Genomic DNA, 22,871 nt, shown 5'->3' with positions numbered 1-22,871 from the left:
CCTTGTAGCCATTAAATGGAGAGTTAAACGAACTCTGATCAATAAATGGACACTTGCACTAGATTCCTGGTGTTGAAGTGCATCTATGAAAACTCCAACTCTTTGATCCGTGATTGTTTCATTTTTCACCAAAAATGCATCTTCTACGGGTCTCAGCTCACTTTTGTACTTGAATTTTGGCTTTAAAATCCACTCTCACCTAGTGTTAGGGACTAAAAGGGCACATTGCATTCAACATAAAGCTATCTTTATGTGGTGCCAAAGGGTACAAGTATGAATATGAAAATGTATGGAGAGGCATAAGCTTTCAAGTGAATCAAAAAGGTCAAACGGTTGCATTCTATCTCTTGCGTCCAATCTCTCTCTCTCTCTCTCTCTTTTGGTTGCGCTATAAGGCCCAACCATTGATCACCTATGAAAGTAAAATCATCAATGACATATATTGAAGCCTAGATTCTTACCAAGAAACCCCACCATTCCTTGTTGCTAAGAAGTGGTAGTGTCATTGACACCAAGAATTCTAGCATCTTCTAGAAAATTTTTGGAAGATTTGAGAAACACCCTTAACATGCTAAGAAGTTTCTAGAAGAGTTCCGTTAGAAGATTCTAGAAGAGTTTCTTTGGAGGATTCTAGAAAAGTGCTTGTGTCAATGCTTACATCAACATTGCTTATATCACTCCTTATGTTAATTATGGTTATATTATCAATGGTATCAGCATGCTTATATCAATGCTTATGCTATCTCATATCTAAAAGCTTCCCCTTAACCTCCTTAACTCTAGTATACATAGGGTTCTTAGGCTGCAAGCCCTTTAGTCTTGCCAACACCAATCATTAGGCTCCTATGAGGTAACGTCTTTCCTTGGTTCACAAAAATGCAAAGTGAGCAAGGCATAGCCTTGTGAGCTTCGCAATGATGCCAATTATGCAAAACATGGTTAGCAACAACCAGGTAATGAATGCTATGCATAAAATGATAACACTATTGAAAATGGGTTGTGTTGAGATTTAAGGGGCTAAAATACATAAACCTTATGTTTACACTAATAATACAAGAACAAAGCAATGAGTCAAGAATGAATAGGTTTAACTAAAATTGTAGACCACAAATTTTATTTACTATCACTGGAGAAGTTGCATTGCATTTACCTACCATCTTTGATAGTTTGTGCACTCTATAACCACAACTTCTATCTACAAACTAGGGGTGTTGCATTGCTTTTACCTATACTACCCTCTACAATAGCTCTTCCCTTGATGTATACATCACAAATAGAGATATAAAATTTTAAAAGTTTTTTAGTTACTTGGCTTCTCAACTCATATAAGTGAGTGCATACATTGGAGTATTGGGTGTCTTCAAATCCTTCCCTAGCCTTTTTAGAAGTTTCATACATATCTAAGCAAATAGTTCTATTTTATACACTCATTCAACATTTATTTTTGCCCTTGATGTGGTTATTGCACCATTCAGGTTCTTATATGGGGGGCCATTTCAATTCCATCACGTGGGTATGTCCTTGAATAATCCATTAATTTAAGAGACTCTATTCTCCTTGGATCATTCATCTTTCAACGATTCATTCATTCCCATCACTTACATTTCTCTCTAATAAACCATTCAACTCCCTAACTTACATTCTTTTGATAATCTATTCAACACCATCCCTAAATTGTCATCTCCATCACTTACATTCTTTTCGAACAACTCATTCAATCCCATTACCCACATGCTTCTTGAATAATCCATTCACTGCAAGCATCTTGTTCGTTGTAATTATATCACCTTGATTGTATTGCCTTCTTCAAAGATCGTGTCCTTGAATAACCCATACAATTTCTATCACTTTTGACTTATTGAAACAAACCATTCAATTTCTATCACTTGAATTCTCCTTGAATAATCCATTCAATTCCATCACTTGCATTCTTCTTGAATAATCCATTCAATTCAACGCACGCGTCTCCTTCACTACCTTGATTGTATTGTCACCTTCAACGATGGTGCCACCGAGTCCAAAGTAGAAGAATAGAATCCAAGTCCAAGGATGGCAGCCGTGGCGGGCTGGCCATTATCAGCGGCCGGTAGCTCCTCGTCGCAAGTGGCCACCGCTGTCAGTCCGTGCCCTGCTGCTCCACACATATCGGTATGGTATGGTCACAGTTATTTCTTTTTACCATCCATTGTGCTCCGTCGTACAGTGTCACCAAGTCCAAAGTAGAAGAATATAATCCAAGTCAAGAATGGCAGCCATGGCGGGCTGGCCATTATCAGCGGTCGGTACCTCCTCGTCGCCAGTGGCCACCGCTGTCAGTCCATGCCCTGCTACTCCACACATTATCGGTATGGTATGGTCACAGTTATTTCTTTTTACCATCCATTGTACTCTGTCGTACATTCATTTGATGATACTGACCATTAAATCTATCCATTGTGTTTTGATGGATGTCATTCTTGGTAGGTGCTTACCCCCCCAAGCTTTCACTGGCCATGTCTGCAACAGTTCGTAGGAATCATCTCGCCTGTCGTGATTCATCCCCTTTAACGTCTCTCCTGAACGGGGATTGGGTGAAGCTTATTTGTGGGGCAAGCTTTGAGGTGAAGTTCTGGGTCAGAGGTCGCCATTTTTGTGCAGTTGTCATTCTATACATTTGCTGCTTGTGTTGTTGTGTGTGCATTCAACTAGGTAGTCATGCCATCAGCATAGAGATGTAAATTCTGTTAAGTGAAGAAGGAAAAAACATTCAAAGATGTGGGAGGCAGTTGTTGGGTTTCTTAACTACTAATAGGTGTCACAATTCATTCATTCGCGGACACACACAAAGGCACATCGTGCACAACTAGATGTCCAGCGCCAAGATAGACTGTTCACTATACATGAAAAATGTAACACCCTAGTTTTCAGCTTTATTATGCATTATGATTTTGTTGAAAAGTGTATTGTAGGGTGTGTCTAGGATGATTTAAATAAAAATGCTTTGGCACACAATCTCTGGGAAAATTATTTATGCTAAACAATGCTAACTATTGTCTTAATCTGAATATTAGACCGTTAAAAAACAAGTTGTGTGGGTGGGGGACTTGTACCTAATCAGCGTAGTCTAGGGAGATTAGCCACATATGCAGTTGCCCTTCTTTGAACCAACATCTAAAGGTGCTGTATGCTGTGCTTGCCATTAGGCTATGCAAGTAAAAGTATCCTGTTCCACTATTGTGGGTTAATTTGAGAAAATCATGTACCATTTCCCCTGCATGATGCAGGATGTGGCCGATGTGCGCAATTTGTCTTTGATCTACACCCTTGCTGGCGGTGAGTATACATTATGCAAGCAGAGCTTTATTATATGTGGTAACTTTGGGGCATGTCATTTCTTTTCATTAGCAAAGGGTTGAGCAAAACTATCCAAATGATGGATTATGAGGTCTGTCCTGTGAGAGTTGTAAGTAGTACAATGGTTTGTTCAGTGTTAGTACTGATATGTGTGGGTTCTCAGGTTCAATAATGATATGTGGTGTTCATGGCTTTTGTAGTTTCTGACGACAAGGATTAATAATGGCTAATTAGGTTATGCTTAATGTGCCGATCTTTACGCGCTTGTGTATTCATCTATGTACTGTGACTGTTACTCAACTTCAAGTCATATCATAAGTGAATTTGAAATTAGAATGTGGTTCTTAGGCTGCAGGCCAATATCTTCAATAGTTTTCAGATTGATCCATAACGGGAGCTTGTTTTGGGATGCCAGCAGTCGACTGCATTGATTGTGCAGCAGATCAGTCTGTGGTGTGTGCGGTCAGGGAAGGCATAGAATCAGCCATTCACATAGCCCAGATACTTGATCAAGATCTAAGGTTGAATAGACCATGGGTAATGGTGAGCATAAATGATGATGAAGACCTCCATTTTAGGAAAGCTGGTATGTTCACATTGCTTATTCTATCTGTATTGTCTAAAAGTTATGTGCCTTTAATGCCATTATTTAAGGACAGGAGCAAGTTCCAGTTAGGGGACTGAAAATTGGAAATGCCACATGGAATACTTCCCTAAGGAGCTGACGTGAGAGCCTCTGACCTCTTTTGGTCAATCTTTCTGGTTAAGGACTTTAGTTTAAAAGGGAAAAAACTGACGGCTTATGCAGGGTTGAAGATATGTACTGCATATATGCCTCTCTAAGAAATACCATCTACGTTCGTTTTCATCACTAGTACTGCTGAGAGTGACTCATGCATAGAGACCGACTAGGGAACAGCTGCTGTGATATGCAATAGCACATTTCTGTAGGACCTACTTAAATCAATAATAGCTCTTGATTGATTAAAGGATGTGATCAAAGGTTGGACTGACGTAGTAGCTGCACAGTCTTGATTGTTAGTCTTTGTTCTGTGAATTAAGTTAGGGTCCCTTAAAACAATATAAAAAAGATGCTTTTCTTTTACAATTAGATGCTGTTTTGCAAAACATGCAAATGCTTCTCCCATTCCATCGTTTCACTTTGTCAATTTGTTTGGAAGTGATATGAAATAGAGGGATTTCTCACGATGAAGTGGTGAGAACATCGCTTTCTTTACAACAAAGTTGCCTAGAAAGTGCACTAAGCTTGAGATCTCAAAGGAGGAAAAAGGATCTCACCTCGTAGTGTTGTAATAATCAGTTTTTTTGATATTTAGTTAAAAAAAAACAATATGTTGTATTAAAAAAGGAGTTACAAAGCTTCCCAATGGATTCCCATGCCAAGAGAAAGTTGCTTTTATATTTAGTTAAAAAACAAGAACATATTGTATAGTAAACAGAGTTACAAAGCTTCCCAATGGATTCCCTATGCCAAGAGGAAAAGATTGGTTGCTGTCCACCCTCCATTCATGCTATTAGTTCATATTATATGGCTGAAACTTGCAATTTCTGCAGCAAAGAAGAAAAAATGTTTTTCTCTAAACTTGTGTTGCTCCAAAATGAGAAAGGAGGAGGTCCAAATGGCCAAGATAAGCTTTCTAAATGAGTAGTTAGTTGCTCCTTAGTGAGATGTTGTTTTTGATTAAGGGCTCATTAATAACTTAGTTATTAATCATACATGAGTTGCTCACTAGACCAAACTTAAGCTTAGGGCTAGCTTTATAACTCAAATGTCCTAAGTGAGTTGCTTTTATTGGTCAAAACTTTCAATGTAACTTAATTCTAAGGTGCAAATTTTGAATTTAATAAAAGTTTTACAATGCAACCTGTTACTTTGTCTTGCTGTTGTAGCATATAGCTTGTATATTTATCCACTATTAGTGTTAAATCTCTCAAATCCTTTACTGCCTTTGCAATGGTCACCATGCCAAAAGCTAGCAATACTAAAATTAAAGATCATTTTAATTAACAAACTTTATGAGGTTTAATTAAATCATTAAGTTCATTTCTCATCCATTTTGTAATATCGCAAGTGATTCCGATTACAGTAAGATTCAACACAGCAATATTAAATGACCAATATATGTTTTCCAACAACCAAGCATATTGCCGTTATTGCATTGCATGTATTATCGATGTATAATTGTTTATACATGTTTTAAAGTAACTAAGTACATTGTTGTTAGGTGATCCTAGCAAATCCTTGCTTTCCACTCATTTTACATTAAGTGGTGTATAATTCTAAAACTTCAATAAATAGCAATGAGAAACTTTATGCCCTTGATCTTCTTTTTCTTGTGTGTCGATATCTGCTTAGGAACCAAGATTTCATCAAGTTTTGCAACCTTTGGTTGCATTTTATCATCGATATCCTCAAGCATATTGTCGTGGAAAGGCCTAAGAAGGCTCACATGAAAAGTATTGTGAATCTTCCAATGATTAGATAGCTTGAACATGTAAGCCACCTCATTGGTTCTTTGCAACACTTATAAAGGCCCATAATACCTCATATTGAGTTTAGGTAGAAAATACTCTTTATCCTTTGTTTTTTTAAGTTTGGCCTTCTTTAAAGTGTGACAAGACCCAATCACCCTTTGCAAATGCCAAAGCTCTATGGTGATGGTCAGCTGCTTTCTTTTACTTCTCTTGAGTCTTTTGAGAGCTATCTTTACTTTAGTATAAGCTTTATCTGTATCCTTAACAGACTTGTTGGCCTTAAAGATCTTATTGTATATATGTAATATAGGTGGGACTTTCTTCCCCCCTCCACAATCTCAAACGGTGCCTTCTTAGTGAAAGTGTGCATTGTGTTATTATAGCATATTCCATGAGAGGCAAACACTGTTTTCAATTGGTTTTATGCTCAAATACATAGCTTTTTAAAGGATCTAAGACAATAGTATCTGTTTCTTTAGATTGTTCATCTTGAAGGGAGTGAGCCTTGAAGCAGAAGCATGGAGCGGAAGCAAGAGCTATGGTGGAAGGAGTAAGAGCAAGAGAGAAAGAGACATAAGATATGGAAACTCCGACAGTCACAATGTATGACTAGCCTTCTCTTTATTCAAATGTCACTGAAAGAATAAAGAATGAAGCGACATAGATCGGCGCTCGCTACTTGCAGTGTATAGGTGTAGGGGTATGGAGATACTGTCAGTGTAACTAATATACAGGCGGCTAGGCATAGGCACCTTTACCTCCAATAACCTTCCACTTAAAGGTGAATGTGTCCCTAGTGAGAACAAGAAAAAAGTGACAAAGTACAAATGTATATAAATATAACAAGATGAGGAAAAATATCATCTTATTCAATGTCCATCAACTTTCTAAAGAAAGCAAAACGCTTCGTTGAGAGACTTTTAGTAAGTAGATTTGTAGGATTTTGGTTAGTTGAGATCTTGATAAGCTCAATGGACTTGTCCTTAATAATCTCTCGAATAAAGTAGTAACGCACCTCAATATGCTTTGCCTTCACATAGAAGATTGGATTCTTGGCCAACTGAATAGCACTCATAGAATCCAAATGTAGTGTAGAAACCATATCACTAATGCCAAGGTTTGCCACCAGACAGCCTAACTAGAGAGCCTCCTTGCAAGCCTTAGTGGCTGCAAGATACTTTGCCTTTGTAGTAGATAGGGCCGTGCATTTCTGCACCCTGGATTTCCAAGAAAGAACATTTCTAGTAAAGATGAAGACGTAGTGAGAGGTGGATTTCCTATTGTCTATATATTCTTCGTAATCCTAGATGTTAAGTCTACATCTCCATAACCAAGAAAGATGCATTTCTTAGACTTAGAATCTAGCTTATTGTGCTTGTCCTTGGGTACATGGCAGAAAATCTTACAACCAAAGACACGCAAATGAGCATATGAGGGGGGTTTTTCAGACCATACCTTCTCTGCAACTTGATAGTAAAGAGCAATAGATGGGGACCAATTTATCAAGTGTATAGTAGTAGTAACTGCCTTAGTCCAACAATGTTGTGGTAAGCCTGCTTGGATAAGTATATTGTGATCTTGCTCATGAATTGTCCTATTCATGCGCTCAGCCATACCATTCTAGGGTGGGGTGTACGAGGTAGTCAACTGCCGCTTAATACCCGTCTCATGCTTCAGAGACATACTTACCCCATTATCTAACCTTAGGTATTTCAACTTATACCCCCAGGTTGATTCTCAACCAAAGCAAGCCAACGCTGAAATGTAGCTAAGACTTCTGATTTTGGCTTAATAGGATATGTCTAGACCTTATGCATATAGTTATTAATGAAAGTAATGAAATATTTTGCGCCACCTAATGACTTGTAGGATATGGGACCACATACATCCAAATGAACAAGAGTCAATGGCTCACCCATGCTTGTTATACTAGACTTTTTATGTATATTACTTTTCATTCCTTTCAAGGACATATGCCCAAGGTGACGATGCCACAGAGATACATATGGAACTGCATCCACTGCCGAAATATGGTCAATCGATTCAGATACAAGTAAGGGGTTGAGAGCATTAGACTTAGCACCACATGCAATGACGATTTCCATAGGTAATCTTCCACGAGGAATCACCAAAAGAAACTACATAACCTGCATTATCCATAGTGCTAGTAGAGATAAGGTTTTTCGTGAGAGTTGATACATGACGTATATCATGAATCATGAATAGTAATTACGTAACCTGGACTAGACTGCAGTTGGAGATCACGAATACCAACTATCTCGAGTGCCAGGTCATTACCCAAACGGTCAGATCCAGTCAAATTGCGATAGGAGTGAAACCACTCTCTATGAGGGGTCACATGAAATGAGACCCCTGAATCTATTAGCCAACATTGAGTATAACCTAACAAAGCATTAGTAACTATGAAGTATCAACAGAATAAGCTGCAAGTATGAAATCATTCTTAGAATCAGTTTGCATAACATTAATCTCTTCAATCTTAACACTGGACTTGCGAGGGACAATATTGCGATTATCATTTTTGTCCTATACTTTACCCTTGCCATTTTCTTTGCGCTTGTCCTCACGCATCTTATGGCACTGTAGCCGAATATACCCTGCTTGTCCACAGTAATGACAAGTCAATGAGGACTTACAGCCACAAGATTTACTGCGAGACTATCCATGTGATTGAGAGCGAGACTATTGAGAGTCTCTCCCATGGCAGTCATTACCAACCCTACCATTATTGTCTCTAACTGTCAAAGTATGAGAGGCGGGAAGCATCGATATTCTTTTTGTTAACCTCTTCAGTCAAGAGTGCAGCTTCTACATCCTCCAACTGTAACCCATTAGTAGGTATGTTGGTACTCATAGAAGTACGAAATGTATCCCATGATTCAAGCAGTGTAACTAAGAGGAACAAGGGAAGAAGAGTGCCCTTGAACTCAATCCCTTGCAAAGACAAATGATTGATAATGGAATGAAACTCATTTAAGTAAGTTGACATAGAAGTGCCCTCCTTTATGCGAAAGTCCATGAGTTGCTTCAGCCAATATATCTAAGAAGCGGGGCTTTACTTGTCATAGACATTGCGAATCTTTTCCCATAATTCCCATGTGGACTGCCCATCAGAAATAACATTATAGAACACTTGCTTAGAGAGGGATAATATGAAATGGCTCATCTAATTAAGCCCAATTCTTTGTATCAATAAGTTTGGGCTTGATACTCTTATGTCTCAAGGGCTTAACCTACATTTTTTGTACTAAAACTTGCCAGATTTAGGCCTTCCAGTTGCTGTAATTGGTGCCATCCAACTTGTCAATATTAAAGGTAGCACTATTACTCGAGCCACCAGCCATAATGTAGGCAAACGAGTACACAGATTGGCAAAGCAGGCTACTGTAATTATTGCAAACAACCCTAAAACCATTGCTAGATCAAGTTGAAAACAAGGGGTACTGATCAAGTAATGAATTGTCCACAAACTCAACGCAAAGAACTGTCAAATGAAGGTGACTGCTCGCATAAACAGTGTAGTAAACTGCAATTATAGCAAGCTGAAAATGAAGTATACCAGCAAGAGATCAATGCAAAAGATGGGCAATCACTGATATAAGACAAACTACAAGTGCTAGGGAATAGCTCCAACTAGCAGTGAGTGAATATATGATTGGCATCGAGCATTGTCAAGGAATTAGTATATCAGACTGAGATTCATCCCATAGGCATAACCATCATGCATAGAGTGGGTCTCATGGATAATAAAAGAGGTCAACTAAAGGCACAACAAACTGAGCAATATAATGAAAGCTCAATACATAACCAACCAGGATGCATACATCACTGACAACATCGTGACAGAGATACATTCCATAGGCATAACTATGATCCATAGAGTGGTTCTTATGGGTAACAAAAGAGACAAACCAAAGGCACAATGGATCGAGCAATGTAATGGAAGCTCAACATACAACCAACCAGGATGCATACATCACTGACATAAGAATTTTAGAGTCATACCCATATTCGCAAAAATGCCTCTCCAAAAGAGACTCGTCATGCCAGATGCTCGTCACTTACAATAGACTTTGGCATGTATGATATTTAAAGATGTTCTGTATGATCATGACCTGCAAGTTTTTCTTAGCACCCTATAAAATTCTACTCTTATATGCCACAACATGGCCTTCTTGCATGAGAACTGCACCAACACTGTTTCCACATGCATCACACCGCACCATGAAAGCTTTTTGGAGATCTAGCAAGATCAACATTGGATTAAGTAAGCTTCTCTTTCAGCTGATTGAATGCTACAATTTTTTTATCAGCCCATGTAAATGGAACTCCCTTCTTCTACAATGCATGAAGGGGTTAAGTGATTTCAGCAAAGTGGTGTATGAACCTTCTTTAGTACGAACACGGCCCCAAAAGCTGCATACATCATGAAAGGTTCTCAAACGAGGCCAACTACGTATTACTTCCACTTTTGTAGTTCTATTCTAACTCCATCTTTTGAGACAATATGCCCTAAGAAGTGAACCTCTAACATGAAGAGTTTACTCTTGTTTGCATCAATAACCAGCTTGTGTTTTTGGAGTTTAGTGAAATGCATCAGATGTTTCGGTTCATTGTTTGAGTAGGACTATGATGTCATCAAAGAATGTGCCAATGAAAGACCTGTAGGGTCAAAAAATTTGATTCATCATGTGATTAAATGTTGAAGTTGCATTTGTAAGTCCAAATGGCATGACCAAGAATTCATCTAACCCAAGAGTGGTCCTAAAAGCTGTCATGTGCATGTCTTTTAGCCTTATAAGTATTTGATGATACCCACCTTTAAGGTCCATCTTGCTGAAGATTGCACTTCCCTCTAACTGATTGAAAATATCATCAATCCTTGGTATAGGGAATCTTTTTTTGATGGTATTTTGGTTCAAGGTGCGGTAATCAATATACATTTACCATGAAGTATCCTTTTTCTGCACAAGGAGTACAAGTGAGCAAATAAGCAAGCCACAAACTTTGGTTGGTTCTTGATCTATAAATAGATGGGCTGTATAGTCAGTCTTCCTTCATCCATCAGTTGCCGCCACTTCTCCATTGTTGTACACACCTCATTTGGTGGATATCTTAGTGCATGGTGTGCTGCCCAGCTCTTCTCCAGCCTGGTGACCTGATCACTAGCCCCACTCTACAGCTTGTATTTGCTGATTATGACCTATTCTCATCATCTTCATCCAGCATCTGCTGCATCAGTCAGAGGCTGTGTTTTCTAGTTCCACAGGTCTTCTAGCAGCTGATGTCATCATTCTAGTGGCCACCTAGCATCTCTACCATCTTCTGGAGCTGTTGCCTATCTAAGCAGGTTGTCACACACCTGCGGCCTATCCAGCCAGGTCTGTGTTTTCATTCCAGGCTCCAGCCTGCATTTGGAGTTGCTTTTGCTATGTTTTGAACGCCCAGCAGGCCATCCTGCTGCCTTTTGCACAGGTCAGCCTGGTCCAGTCAGATTCAATACTCTGATATGTGTTCACTGCTGCTGATTACTCTTGGAGACTGCTTGCATTTGATCGACTTATGGCACACTCTCAGAGCTATCAGAGAGTCCTTTTCCAGCTCTCGTCTTCCCCAGTCCACTTGAGACACACAGGTTGAGTTTCACTATATTCATATCAACATTGACAGTTTATTCATTAATCTTCATTCAGTTTGAGTTCTCTTCACCTTTGAGTTCTATGGTGTTCATTGTGTTATCGTCATACACTTTGAGTTTATATTCTTTTTTTGAGTTTTTGAGTATTTCTTTACATCAGGACCCATTCTTGAAGACCACACTCTTCGACGCTTTCCCTCAACCCACTGCCAGGAGAGAGAGTGACTATTTAATAGCCTTCGCTTCTTGAGCACACTAGGTTGTATCCCTTCCCTTTATAATTTATTCATTTACTATCTTTTTCTTCTTCATTTACTTTCTTGTTTGAGTTCACCATGTTTGTTGTATTCATACACTCTCCATGTTTTCTTTGCAAACCCTAATGTGTTCTCCCATACTCTCACGGAGAACCTTGGCAACCTTCTATTAATGGCTCTTTACATGTCATTGCTATCATGCATGCTCTTTAATGCCAAAGGGTCAATTCATTTTGGCCATCTTTTGTGCATGGAAACTCTGTAGCTATCTTCGTTTCAACATTCTCCTAGCATGGCAAGAGGAGCTTGACTATGCATGAGGACAATCTGATCTTTGTCTCTTGTGAATGGTTGCATTTGACCATTTGGCTTTACACTCTCAGCAGGATACCTCCCCACTTTTCCACAGGTTCCCAAAAGGATGCAGACATTTAGGCAGCCATCCTCAATCCTAGCAACTTGATCAACCCCCTTAACCATTTACTTAGTGTGGGACATTTTTGCATATGGAGGTTTGTTTGGCAGTTTATATTCCTGCTGTACACATATTACTTTTACTGTGCCAAAATGAAATGATGTATGAACCCTAAGGCTTATAACTTACACCCAGTGGGTGTCACTTGAGGAGAAGGATCTTGCACGAAGAGATTGATAGGCTTATTGGGACTTGGAGGACTTGATAAGATGAGGTATTCAGCAGGCCATTCCCGGTGTTTGAATTTACACCACACTCTTGGTTCTTCTGAGATGAGGTGGATCGGGATCCTTTTCAGGCATTTGCAGTCTTGACCAATGAATGGTTTGTCATACAAACTGTGGATCTGACAGACTTCCAGGTGGTTCATGACAGGTGTTCCTCAAAGATTATTGATGGAGACTCAAGAGACCTTCAACAGATTTCAGTGGAACCAAGGGAGGGGTTGGTGTGATTCCTTCAGCTCTCCTGCCTTCCCTTTTTAAGTATTCTGTCTCCATATAGATGGCCAGGATATAGCTCTTATTCCATCTCCATATTTGGGATATAAAAATGCTTAACCAACACATATGAATGGTAGAATATGTTGGCAGCTCTGTTGACATACATTAATGCTGCCATGCACTTATTTTGTTGGTCTTTGTTGGCACGAGGACAAAAGTTGTGTGGAGTTTTTGAAATGGTTGTGGAATGACTTGTTGATGGCTGTGTTTAATGAAATGGTACATATGAAGATAGTTATAAGCATGGAAGTTCCATTCTTGAAGCTAGAACAAGTTTAATTAGTGCTTATATAGTGTCTTTTAGCTGGAATATCGTGTTGCCTTTTCAATCTTGCAAGCTGATCGGAATAGTTGCTTCTTATATGAACTATAGTTTACACTGCAGAATTTAATGCAAATGAGACTGCCCTGCTTATATAGGGTCTTACTAGATGAAAATTCTGTTTTAAACTTCTAAAATATAGCACAATGAGCTAATAGAATTGTTTCTTGCATGAACCCTAATACATGCAATGCAGAATTTGATGCTACTAGGTGCCCTTTGGACTGCCCCCGGCCTTGTGAGAACATTTGTCCAGCATCTGCAATAAAGTTTACCTCCTTTTGTTCAGAAAGTATAAAGGTGTGATTTAGCAGCAGATTACATCAGTACTTTTTTCTTGAAAAAGCATATGATAATTTGGAGCTTCAGTATTATTAGCTAGAATGTGGTACTGATTGTTTATAACTTTCCATTGTTGAAGCAGGGTGGAGTGTTACCTGAGCGTTGCTATGGTTGTGGAAGGTGCATCTCTGTGTGTCCATTAGGGTTAATTGGTAATTGCTAGTGTTTCTCTGCCACTGGTGTTTCTCTGCACTTTTGAAGCTTACAAATGCAATGTAGGTAGGTCTAATATAGATTCTTGAAATTCTTTATTTAGGTGCCAATTCGTACGTGAGAAGTCCTGAAGTGGTCTCTGAACTGCTTAGCAATGGCGGCATTCAGGCTATAGAGATACACACTAATGCCAGGTTGCTTTTACTCAAACTAGTCCATGTACAACTTCTTTCATTTCTGCTAAGCGAGTAGTAAGTTTCAAAAGTAAATTTACTGCTTAAAATACCCAGGAAAAACTCACAGTAGACGCTACCTTGTCTAATGCTGAATTCTTAGGCCTGGAAGAAGGATTTTGAAGCTGCTAAGGGCATTATGTTAAAAAAATACAAGGTAGTGATGCTCTTCAGTCTTACACTGTCCCATAGCCTCAAAGAGCATACTGAAAAGATATCGTGCTTCTCAGGGCCCGTGGGAAGTAGAATGTATGTTCAAGTAATTAGAATGATAAGCTGTTCAACTTGTCGAAATTGGATCTTGCTTCATTATCGAAGTACCTTGCATATTGTTATCTATACTTCAAATGTTTTTGCAGTGCGAGAAATGTAGACTATTAAGCTGGTCATATTCAGCTCAGCACTGATTGTATTCCATCTGCATTAAATGTAAAAATGAGGCCTCATTGTGCCTCCACTAGATGATCAGGTTGCAGATCAGCTCTTTGTATTCCTCTGGTCTTTTTCGTTGCCTCTACAGTCTCAGCAAAAAATGTGCCATGGAATGCCCAAATAAACTAAGATACAACAAATGGTTCTGGCAATGTGACTGCATTGCAGATCTAATCTTCACCAACAGTTCTTTTGTTGCCTCTGCACTTTTGGCAAGAAATATGGAGGCCTTCAAATGGGCATCCAAGGTAGTGTAAATGGTAATAGCACAGCTGCCTTAACCTGAAACCTGAGATGGGACATCTACTCGGCACCAGAATCCAAGGCTGGACGGTCAGCAGGCACAGACTAACAGTTGAGCACCCTGATCAGTGGCAATGAATGATAAAAAGGTTATGAGCAACAAATACTACTTTTAGGTCCCTAATTTGAGCAGTAGAAAGATGACATGGCTTGTCTGATACAACTATGTATGGATGCAAGAGCAAAAATAAGATTTTTTGTTAGTGAACAAAGACAGAAATTTTGCTGAGGAGAAATGCTGAATTTGCAGCTTCCTTACCATGTCTTGATACGTTTAGTCTCACATGCTCCTGTAGTGTATGAAACAGGTATGTGCAGAAATATGTGAGTGACAGAGGAAGGGTATCCCAAAACTCGTGGATGCTAAAAAAAGATGTTGACAAGGAGATTGCAAGACTAGAAGTCAATGCCCCTGGAAGATGCGCACTCCTTCATGCTGCCATGTATGGTTGAGCTATATTGATGTGGCCATGCACTATGGTAGAGAACAGTTACAGGAGCAGCGGGAGTAAAGCATGCATAGGCAGCTGATATGCACAATATCTGTTGTGAACATCATATGCTGCTCACAATGCGATCAGATATGCCTGGACTACTCAGTCTGATCTGCTGGCTTTTGTGATCTGCTTTGGCATAGGCCAGCACCCTCCTGCTTTAGTATCATATACACCTGTACCAAAACTCTTTCTCAACCATGTGCATACACGCCTTCAAACTTATGCTTTGTATCTCTGTAGCTCATCCCTTGCCTACCCAAGCTGCCCAGGTACTAGGCATATCACTACTTGTGCCTCAGCCGTCCTACCTTATTATTACACTTTTTACCACAGAAAAGGAACATAATGCGCCTTCAAGCCTGCTTGCAACATGCTCTTTTGTATCTACATAACTTGGTAGGCAGTGTGTAAATTAATGATCCTTCTAGTCACAAACAAATCAATTTTAAAACAACTAAATGCATTATGCTTAGAGGCTGCACTAAGTTAGGAATGGGACCAGCCAGCTTTCCAATTTGTTGTCCAGTTTAGGTTTCTGCAGACTCAAAATCAAGATTTGTTGTCCACAACTTGCATGGCCAAACTTTTAACATGAGCAGCAGAATTCTATAATGATTGTGTACTTTTATTTTCTGTGAATCTCTTGTAAAGTTGTCCCTAAGGTGTTGAAACATGTGTTAGTCACGAGATTGGACATAAACACAAGAAGGAAGTTTTGCAAAAGAAAAGGCATAAAAGCAGAGCCTGGCAAAGCACGATGTTCTAATACTTGGAATCTGAGGATACAACTGTTTGTTGACAAAGCCAATATTGCTACATGCAGTGTATGTCTAATCAGCCATTTCATGCTTTAACCAAACCAATGTGAACACAACACAAGTCTGAAAGCAAAAAAAAAAGGTTTAATTGACAGATAGCTTTTACCTTTATGTTCAAATGCCACATCAATATATGGTGTTTTGTAGAAGGGACATTCTCTCCTATTAAAAGGTCTAAACAACAGCATCCCTCTTATAAAACAGGAGCATGTGGATGGCTTTGCAGAAACTTGGTATCTCATGACATAAGAGACCTAAATGTTGTTACAACATCTGTAAAGAGGACATATTAACTAGCAGAAGGATATCTTTTAAAAACAAAAAAAAGAACTTATGAACTTGACATTTTGACATTCATATGTTGATAGAAAAAGGATGACCATGTTAATGAGTTTGAATTCTGTTTTGCAGGCACTTGGAATCCTTCAGTAGGTTGTGGGGACACTTGCATGATTCAGTACAATCTCTTGAGCTTATTGCTGTATGTAACAGATAAATTATCATTTCGTTAGGTTAACAGTTATAACTAGATTTGATTGAAGTTTATCAACATACCACCAAAAAGACTTGAGTAGCTAATTTTTAATCTAGGGAAATTGAAGAGTTTTTGTTAGTCAGATCTCTTGTCGAACTACAACGTTCAAACTTTGCTTATAACAGAACAATTAACCATTAATATCCAAAAACAATTCCAAAACACTGCAGGTTTTCTTTATTTTCCTTGTACTTGAAACAACCAAACACAAAATTGGTTACAATTTATAATAAGCATGTTTGAAACTTAAATCACGCGAACATGCATAGGCTGAAATTTCTAAATAAAACCTTCGATAAATCTCTCAAATTTCATTTATTTGTACCCTGAACTTAGGAAGAAACTTCAAATTGGTTAAGCATTGAACCAAAAATCTCCATATACCATTGTTTTGCTAGACGCCAATAGGACCCAAGAGAGTGGTTTGAACACAATCTCTTTGTTCTCTTGATATACTTGGTATTTCCATTTTTGAGGTATTCACTTAAGAAAAGGGATGGGGATAGCCAGGCATAGGTTCCACTTGTAGTTTATCAACAATAGAGCATTGGAGGTGGCTTGGGGTCTTATTGTGCTTTCTTTAGAGGTTTGGACACACGATTTGGCACAATCTCAAGGTGGCTTGACCTAGTTGCGACCACTAGCCGTTGCCATATGGGGCTTTCCCTAAGCTCAATGTGTCTAGCAAAGAGCCTATATCATTTTCTTCTTAGACTCAGCAAATGAAGACTGTAGATGATGGCGATGGTGTCTGGTAGATGGAAACAACAGTAAATGCAAGGATCTCATAGTAGGCGATAGCTCCACAGTACCAAGCAACTGTTGCAGGATGAAGGCAACAGTTGCAAGGCGAAGGCAACAATTGTAGGATATGGGTGAATGCTGAAATCAGGTGCCAGATGGTAGCTGATGGTTGGGGAAAGCTCTGACCGTGATGTTCTCTACGGATGGGGTGTGGCAGCAAAGATATGGCTCTTGAAACTTGTGAAAATGAGATTAAAGGAGAGTGGTGGGTTGCATGCCTATTTATAGAAAGCTTGGGGTACCCAAATTAGGGTTTTGCATGTGGGATACAATAACTCTCTAAGATCGTATTTCTTTTTAAAATAAGATGATTTTTTCATTAATTAAGTGTGTTTTGGGGTTGTTTAGTTAGGCTGATGCATTTTTAGCTCAACACCTCCTCTAAGGCCCAAAATTGAGCCATGAGAAATAAGCCCTGTTATGTTTATTTTCTTTTACTGCAAGGCATCCCATCCCAAAGCAGCCAAGGGATTGGGCAAAGGGTGCATATCAGCTGCGCGATGACCTATCAAGACTATCGAGGTGATGGTTATCTTACCAAGGGAGTCCAAGTGATCACCCCAGAGAGGCCAGGGCATTGAACCAAGGGTGATCATCGGCTGCCCAAGGGCCTACCAACTCTTGCAAAGGCAGATAGAATCAACAATGGACTTTTTTTTAGTTTTTTATTAAAAAAAAAAGGGATTTGTTATAATTTGGCCAAAAGATTCAGCATTAGGTGAGGGTTTCAAATCAGTGTTCGTCCTGTTGAGTCACTTTGCCTCAAAGTATGAAAAATAAGGATTGATAGTCCCACTATCTTTAGAGAACAAGCATGCCATGCCTCGCTCTTGAGCTCTCTCGTGCCACTTTGTGAGTATACAGGAGCTCTTTGGAATTCCTTTGTGTTCGTGGTGCGGTCATACCAGCGCTAATACACTGGATCCCATCAGAACTCCGCAGTTAAGCGCGCTTGGGCCATAACAGTACTGGGATGGGTGACCTCCCGGGAAGTCCTGGTGTTGCACCCTTTTGCATGCTTGTTTCGAGACCATGGCATGGAAATCCCCTCGGATCACGTCTCGACTCTCCAACGCTGACATCGTGGTAGGAAACCCCCTCGGCTTGCCATGACGCGGCGCCTCCTCTCCTTGTCGCGATTGTCTTTGCGTATGTCGTGTGTGGTCCCTCCCTCTGCCTCGCTTTCACCACACACTACTAGGAGAAGTACCTAGGGATTCCTAAGGGTGTGTGTGTTTGCCAATCTTATGGAGAATATGTGGAGAGAAGCATGATGATGTGGTGAGCAAGCGAGACAAGTAAAGCTAGCATACAAGCATAGGGAAAAACTGTCTTTGGAGATTGCCATGTTTAATGCTATGAGTATGGTAGATCCGGAGTTGACCATTCCAAGTGTCACGAGGACGTGAAATTTGGAGATGCTTTAATCTTGCCAATAACATTTGATTAAGTTATTAATCAAATGTGGAAGGGTTTTTAGCACATGTGATGCACAATCCAAGGACCCTAAGGATGTAGTGGGTGTCAAAGCTAAAAGTTGTAATAAGTTATGCCAATTGGGTTTTGGTGGTCAATTGGTTTCAATTTTGATACTAGGATAGTTGTTTGGTAAATAAGTGTCAGTGGTGACACTAGGGGCTAGCATTAATTAATTAATTAATGCTAGTCTAAAGGTTAATAGAGGTTGGGGATCACTTTAGGTTGCAAATGGCCTAGCCAATTTAATTATGGATGGGTACATTGGGCAGGGTTGGATTGATTGAAATTAAAAATTTAAGATTATTTTGTTTTAAAAATTAATCAAATAGTTGGATAATGCTGAAAAATAGGTCTAGAAGGTTGCCACTTGGCAAAAATGCCCATGCAAACTAAGAAAAGGCTTTTGAGGGTTGGGTCTCAAGCATTCAATTATTTTATAGCCTGGGGGGGAGAGAGAGAGAGGGGGGGGGAGATACTGGTCCATTTTCTAATTAGAGAACAACAATTTGCTGTAGAAGACAGCCATTGGGGAGTCTTAGCAGGCAAGGGATAGTAGGGAGACACCTTCCAAGGCTGGCAACAACATTATTGATCATGTGACAACATTTTGGAGATTCTTGGTAGTAGGTGATTGCATGAAATGCAAGCTGTAACAAGCAGCAGACTGATTTTAGGGTTTTTTTTCATGAAGAAATCCAAATTTCTCTCTCATCTTAGCTTTCTCTCACTTCTTTTCCAGTAGTTTCTCAAAAGATTTTAACACTTCTCAGTTATTCTTAGTAGATCTCAGCTAGATTTGGTGGAAGCAGAAGGATTTCTGTTGTAAATCCTAAATTTTTCTAGAAATTATGGTTTGACAATCACCTTGGACCCATGCCAACAGGAGAAGGCATTGTACATTGAAATCAACAGCGGAAATTTGTGGAATTGATAGGGCTTTTAGATGCCAATCCATCCATTGTAAATTGGGGTAGTATTTGGTCAATTTGTGGTTCCATTTGTGCAAGTCTTGGGTGAAAATCAAGGGGCAATTGGCCCAAATTGCTTGATGATTGTACGTATAGCAAGGGGATTTTGGATTAGCAAAGGAGATTGTGAAATCTCAACTTCTACACTGTCCTTTAGCAATCAAAGTTAAATAAATACCAAAAGGAGCACCATTTTTGGGCCCAATGGGGTGTCTATTATCTAAGTTTGTTGAGGTAATGTGTGTATTTCAATTTATGCTCAGTTACTACTTGTTGTAATTAAGTGCTTAATCAGGTTTTACCACCCTATCTTAAGAGGAAGATTGGTTTCATGGTGCCATTGCTAGGATACCATCAATTCCCTTGACTTGGTGGGCCCAAGGCACCTAGTTGAAGGTCAAAAGCTTGCTCTAGTGCTGAAATTGTACTCAGCTGAGCATTACAACAAGAATATCTTCAGATAGTGAAATGGGATCAAGCAAGGATGATGCCTCTCGATCTGAAAATTCATGAAGTGTTGGGGGAAAACATAATGCTTGATCTTGGACAAGGCATGCAGATGGATAGCAAGCTAATAATGTTGGTTTAGACCAAAATGTGGGTCCTTCCAGGCCTTTAGAAGCTGGTGATCAACAAGAGGAAGAGGAATTTGATGACTAATTTAAGAATTGGATGAAGACAATAGCAAATATCTTTATTGAATTGGCAAAGGATCCTCAATTCACCCGATTTTTGAATGCTTTGAAGAAGGGCAGCAAGGCCGAGAAGAAAAAGTCATCTTCTACACCTTTGAGACAGTAGGGTGCATTGAAGGAAATGCCAAAGCTTTCATTTGAAGCTCCCAAAGATGCTATGGAAGCAGCACAATTAGTACCTATGGGGCAAGGAATGCAAATGCAAGGCCATCATGGAAGTGCCAATCCAATGGATTTTGGACAGCCAGGCATGTATGCTATGATGGGGCAGCTAGGATACTTTGGTGGTAGCACGTTTTTTCATGCTATGGTTGGAAAGAAACTGCATACGAGAATGTATGGCACAAATCTCTATGGTTTGCAGCAGCCAATGCATGGTGTACAAGGCCCAATTTGTTCGGGCATGGCTAGAAATATGCATAACCCCATGTATAGCAATGTTGGCATGATGTTGGGGCATAAAGTGGCAAGTTTGGCAATGCATATAAGTAGGCCACTGTATTTGGGACTCCTGATATTAATGTTGGTCATGCAAATGCTCCGTATAGTGCTGGTCATGAGGAAAAATACAGGTAGTAATACATGCAAAGTATGGAAAAATGTATCTTGGTATGGCTAGTAGTATGCAAATTTCCATACAGAGTCACATTGCAATGGTCCAAAGTATTCAAATAAGAATGTTTCCTAATGCATCTGGTGCTCCCACCATGTCAGGTACACATGAGGGGCTAGTCAATTGGATGCAATGTTGCATATTAGTTAAGTTGGAATTGCAACAATGTGAAAGTATAAAGCATCGCAATACTTAGGAGAAGAGAAAGAAAGGCCCACAACTCAGTGGAGGTTTCGAGGCAAGTAAAGAGGTAAAGTTTCCATATGCTTCTTGGTGAAGCTTCAGCATTGTTTCACCAATAGATGCAAAGTGGATGACTTGGGAGACCATCCTCAATTGTTGTAGCTTTACCTAGATGCCCTTCAGTTAGAGTTGACTTCAGTTTGAGCTTAATCAGTTTCAGTAGAGTAGGGATCTGGAGTATTACCTGATGCTCAAGGGGGAGATAACACTTCTACTTCTCTAGTTGTGGACAACTCTCGTATGTAGTTGATCTTGGATATGTTCAATATGCATCCAAGGTATTGTGCTAATAGTATGTTTGCCATGAGGTCACTACTTAGTGTAGTAGTCACTTTGAGATGTATATAAATGAGTATGAGTTTCACCGGGGCACTAAAACCATACTTTTGCATCAATGGGCATGAGCTTTTGCCTAAGTTTTGAGATCAAATTTTGATCAATTTCAGCTTAGTTTTTGATCATTTTGAAAACCGTTTATGGTCACTTTTGGGGTCAATTTTGCATCAGTTTTTGCATTAGTTAGCGATTAGTTTTTGCAATTAATTTTGTGATCAGTTTGGGATCATCTTTGCAGCAGTTTGTGATCAGTTCTCAAATCAACAAGTGATCAGTTCATGATCAGATTGTGCTCAATTTTCAATGGTTTGCAGCTGGTTCCGTGGACAATAGCATGTTACTCTATGCCATTGACAGTTTCAGCCATGGTTTATGCTAACAATTTGCTTTATTATGGTTGTGAAGTAGGAATAGTTGAGAAACATGAGTTATCAATGTATCCAATGGGTTTCTAGCAGTAATTCTGGATTGTATTTCAGATTTATATCATGTTTATGATGGTTGGAAATTTCAGTAGGTTTTGGGCATATGGCATGATTGGACAACAATGGTCAATGTTTTGATTGTGATGCCTTGTGCAAATTCCAATACAATATGCTTTTCCTTTGGCACAATGCAGTGCAATCGAGGACAATTACAAGGATTTCAAGGGCAAGGTTTATCAAGGGGATGTGAAATTTTAAGATGCTTTATTCTTGTTGAAATTAATCAAATGTGCAAAGTTGTTTAGCACATGTGATGCACATGGCAGTTATTTCATGGTAATAGGCCAAGGACTTTCCGGATGTAGTGGGTATCAAAGCCAAATGTTGTGATAAGTTATGCCAAGTGGGCTTTGGTGGTTGATTGGTGTCAGTTTTGACACTAGGACAGTTGTTTGGGCAATAAGTGTCGGTGGTGACATTGGGGGCTAGGATTAATTAATTAATTAATGCTAGTCTAAGAATCAATAGAGATTGGGGAGCACTCCAGGTTGCAAATGGCCTAGCCAATTTAATTATGGATGGGCATATTTAATTTTGAGCAGGGTTAGAAGGGTTGAAATTAAATTTTTAGGATTATTCAGTTCTAAAAATTAATTAAATGGTTAGATAATGCTGAAAAATAGATTTAGAAGATTGCCACTCGGCAAAAATGCCCATGCAAATTGAGAAAACGTTTTTGGGGTTTAGGTCTCAACCATTCAATCATTTTACAGCCTAGGAGAGAGAGAGAGAGAGAGGGAGCTTGTAAAGAAATACCCTAACACAGAAACACAAACAGAAACCGTATAACAAAGCACAAACGGATAAAAGAACACAGTTAGGGTTAGGGTAACTCAAAGACAATGAACACATAAAATAAATGAAGTGATATGATTGTTGAATATACAATG

The 22,871-nt window shown here is 39.3% G+C and overlaps 1 protein-coding gene and 1 pseudogene across 7 annotated transcripts in view; both read left to right on the top strand.

The window, feature by feature from the left end:
* Positions 1–1,947: 1,947 nt before the first annotated feature.
* Positions 1,948–22,871, top strand: part of LOC148025280 (uncharacterized) — a 32,805-nt gene continuing 11,881 nt past the window's right edge. For 2 of the 7 annotated variants that reach the window (XM_087692289.1, XM_087692284.1), the window contains exons 1-8: positions 1,948–2,345; positions 2,464–2,600; positions 3,264–3,312; positions 3,752–3,919; positions 13,242–13,345; positions 13,470–13,539; positions 13,644–13,734; positions 16,235–16,304. In XM_087692289.1, the coding sequence (XP_087548415.1) occupies positions 2,246–2,345; positions 2,464–2,600; positions 3,264–3,312; positions 3,752–3,919; positions 13,242–13,345; positions 13,470–13,539; positions 13,644–13,734; positions 16,235–16,304 (789 nt within the window). In that variant the 5' untranslated portion in view covers positions 1,948–2,245. Of the gene's footprint in view, positions 2,346–2,463; positions 2,601–3,263; positions 3,313–3,748; positions 3,920–13,241; positions 13,346–13,469; positions 13,540–13,643; positions 13,735–16,234; positions 16,305–22,871 lie in introns of all 7 variants that reach the window. The other 5 variants (XM_087692288.1, XM_087692283.1, XM_087692285.1 and 2 more) reach the window with 4 other exon arrangements.
* LOC148025281 (5S ribosomal RNA) lies at positions 18,054–18,172 on the top strand (annotated as a pseudogene).

The sequence above is a fragment of the Lygodium microphyllum genome, chromosome 14 (assembly GCF_053477565.2).
Source record: "Lygodium microphyllum isolate KBCC chromosome 14, Lygodium_microphyllum_v1.1.10, whole genome shotgun sequence".
Classification (NCBI taxonomy): domain Eukaryota; kingdom Viridiplantae; phylum Streptophyta; class Polypodiopsida; order Schizaeales; family Lygodiaceae; genus Lygodium; species Lygodium microphyllum.
Note: the sequence above shows the minus strand (reverse complement) of the source record. Positions and strands in the feature narration are given on the sequence as shown.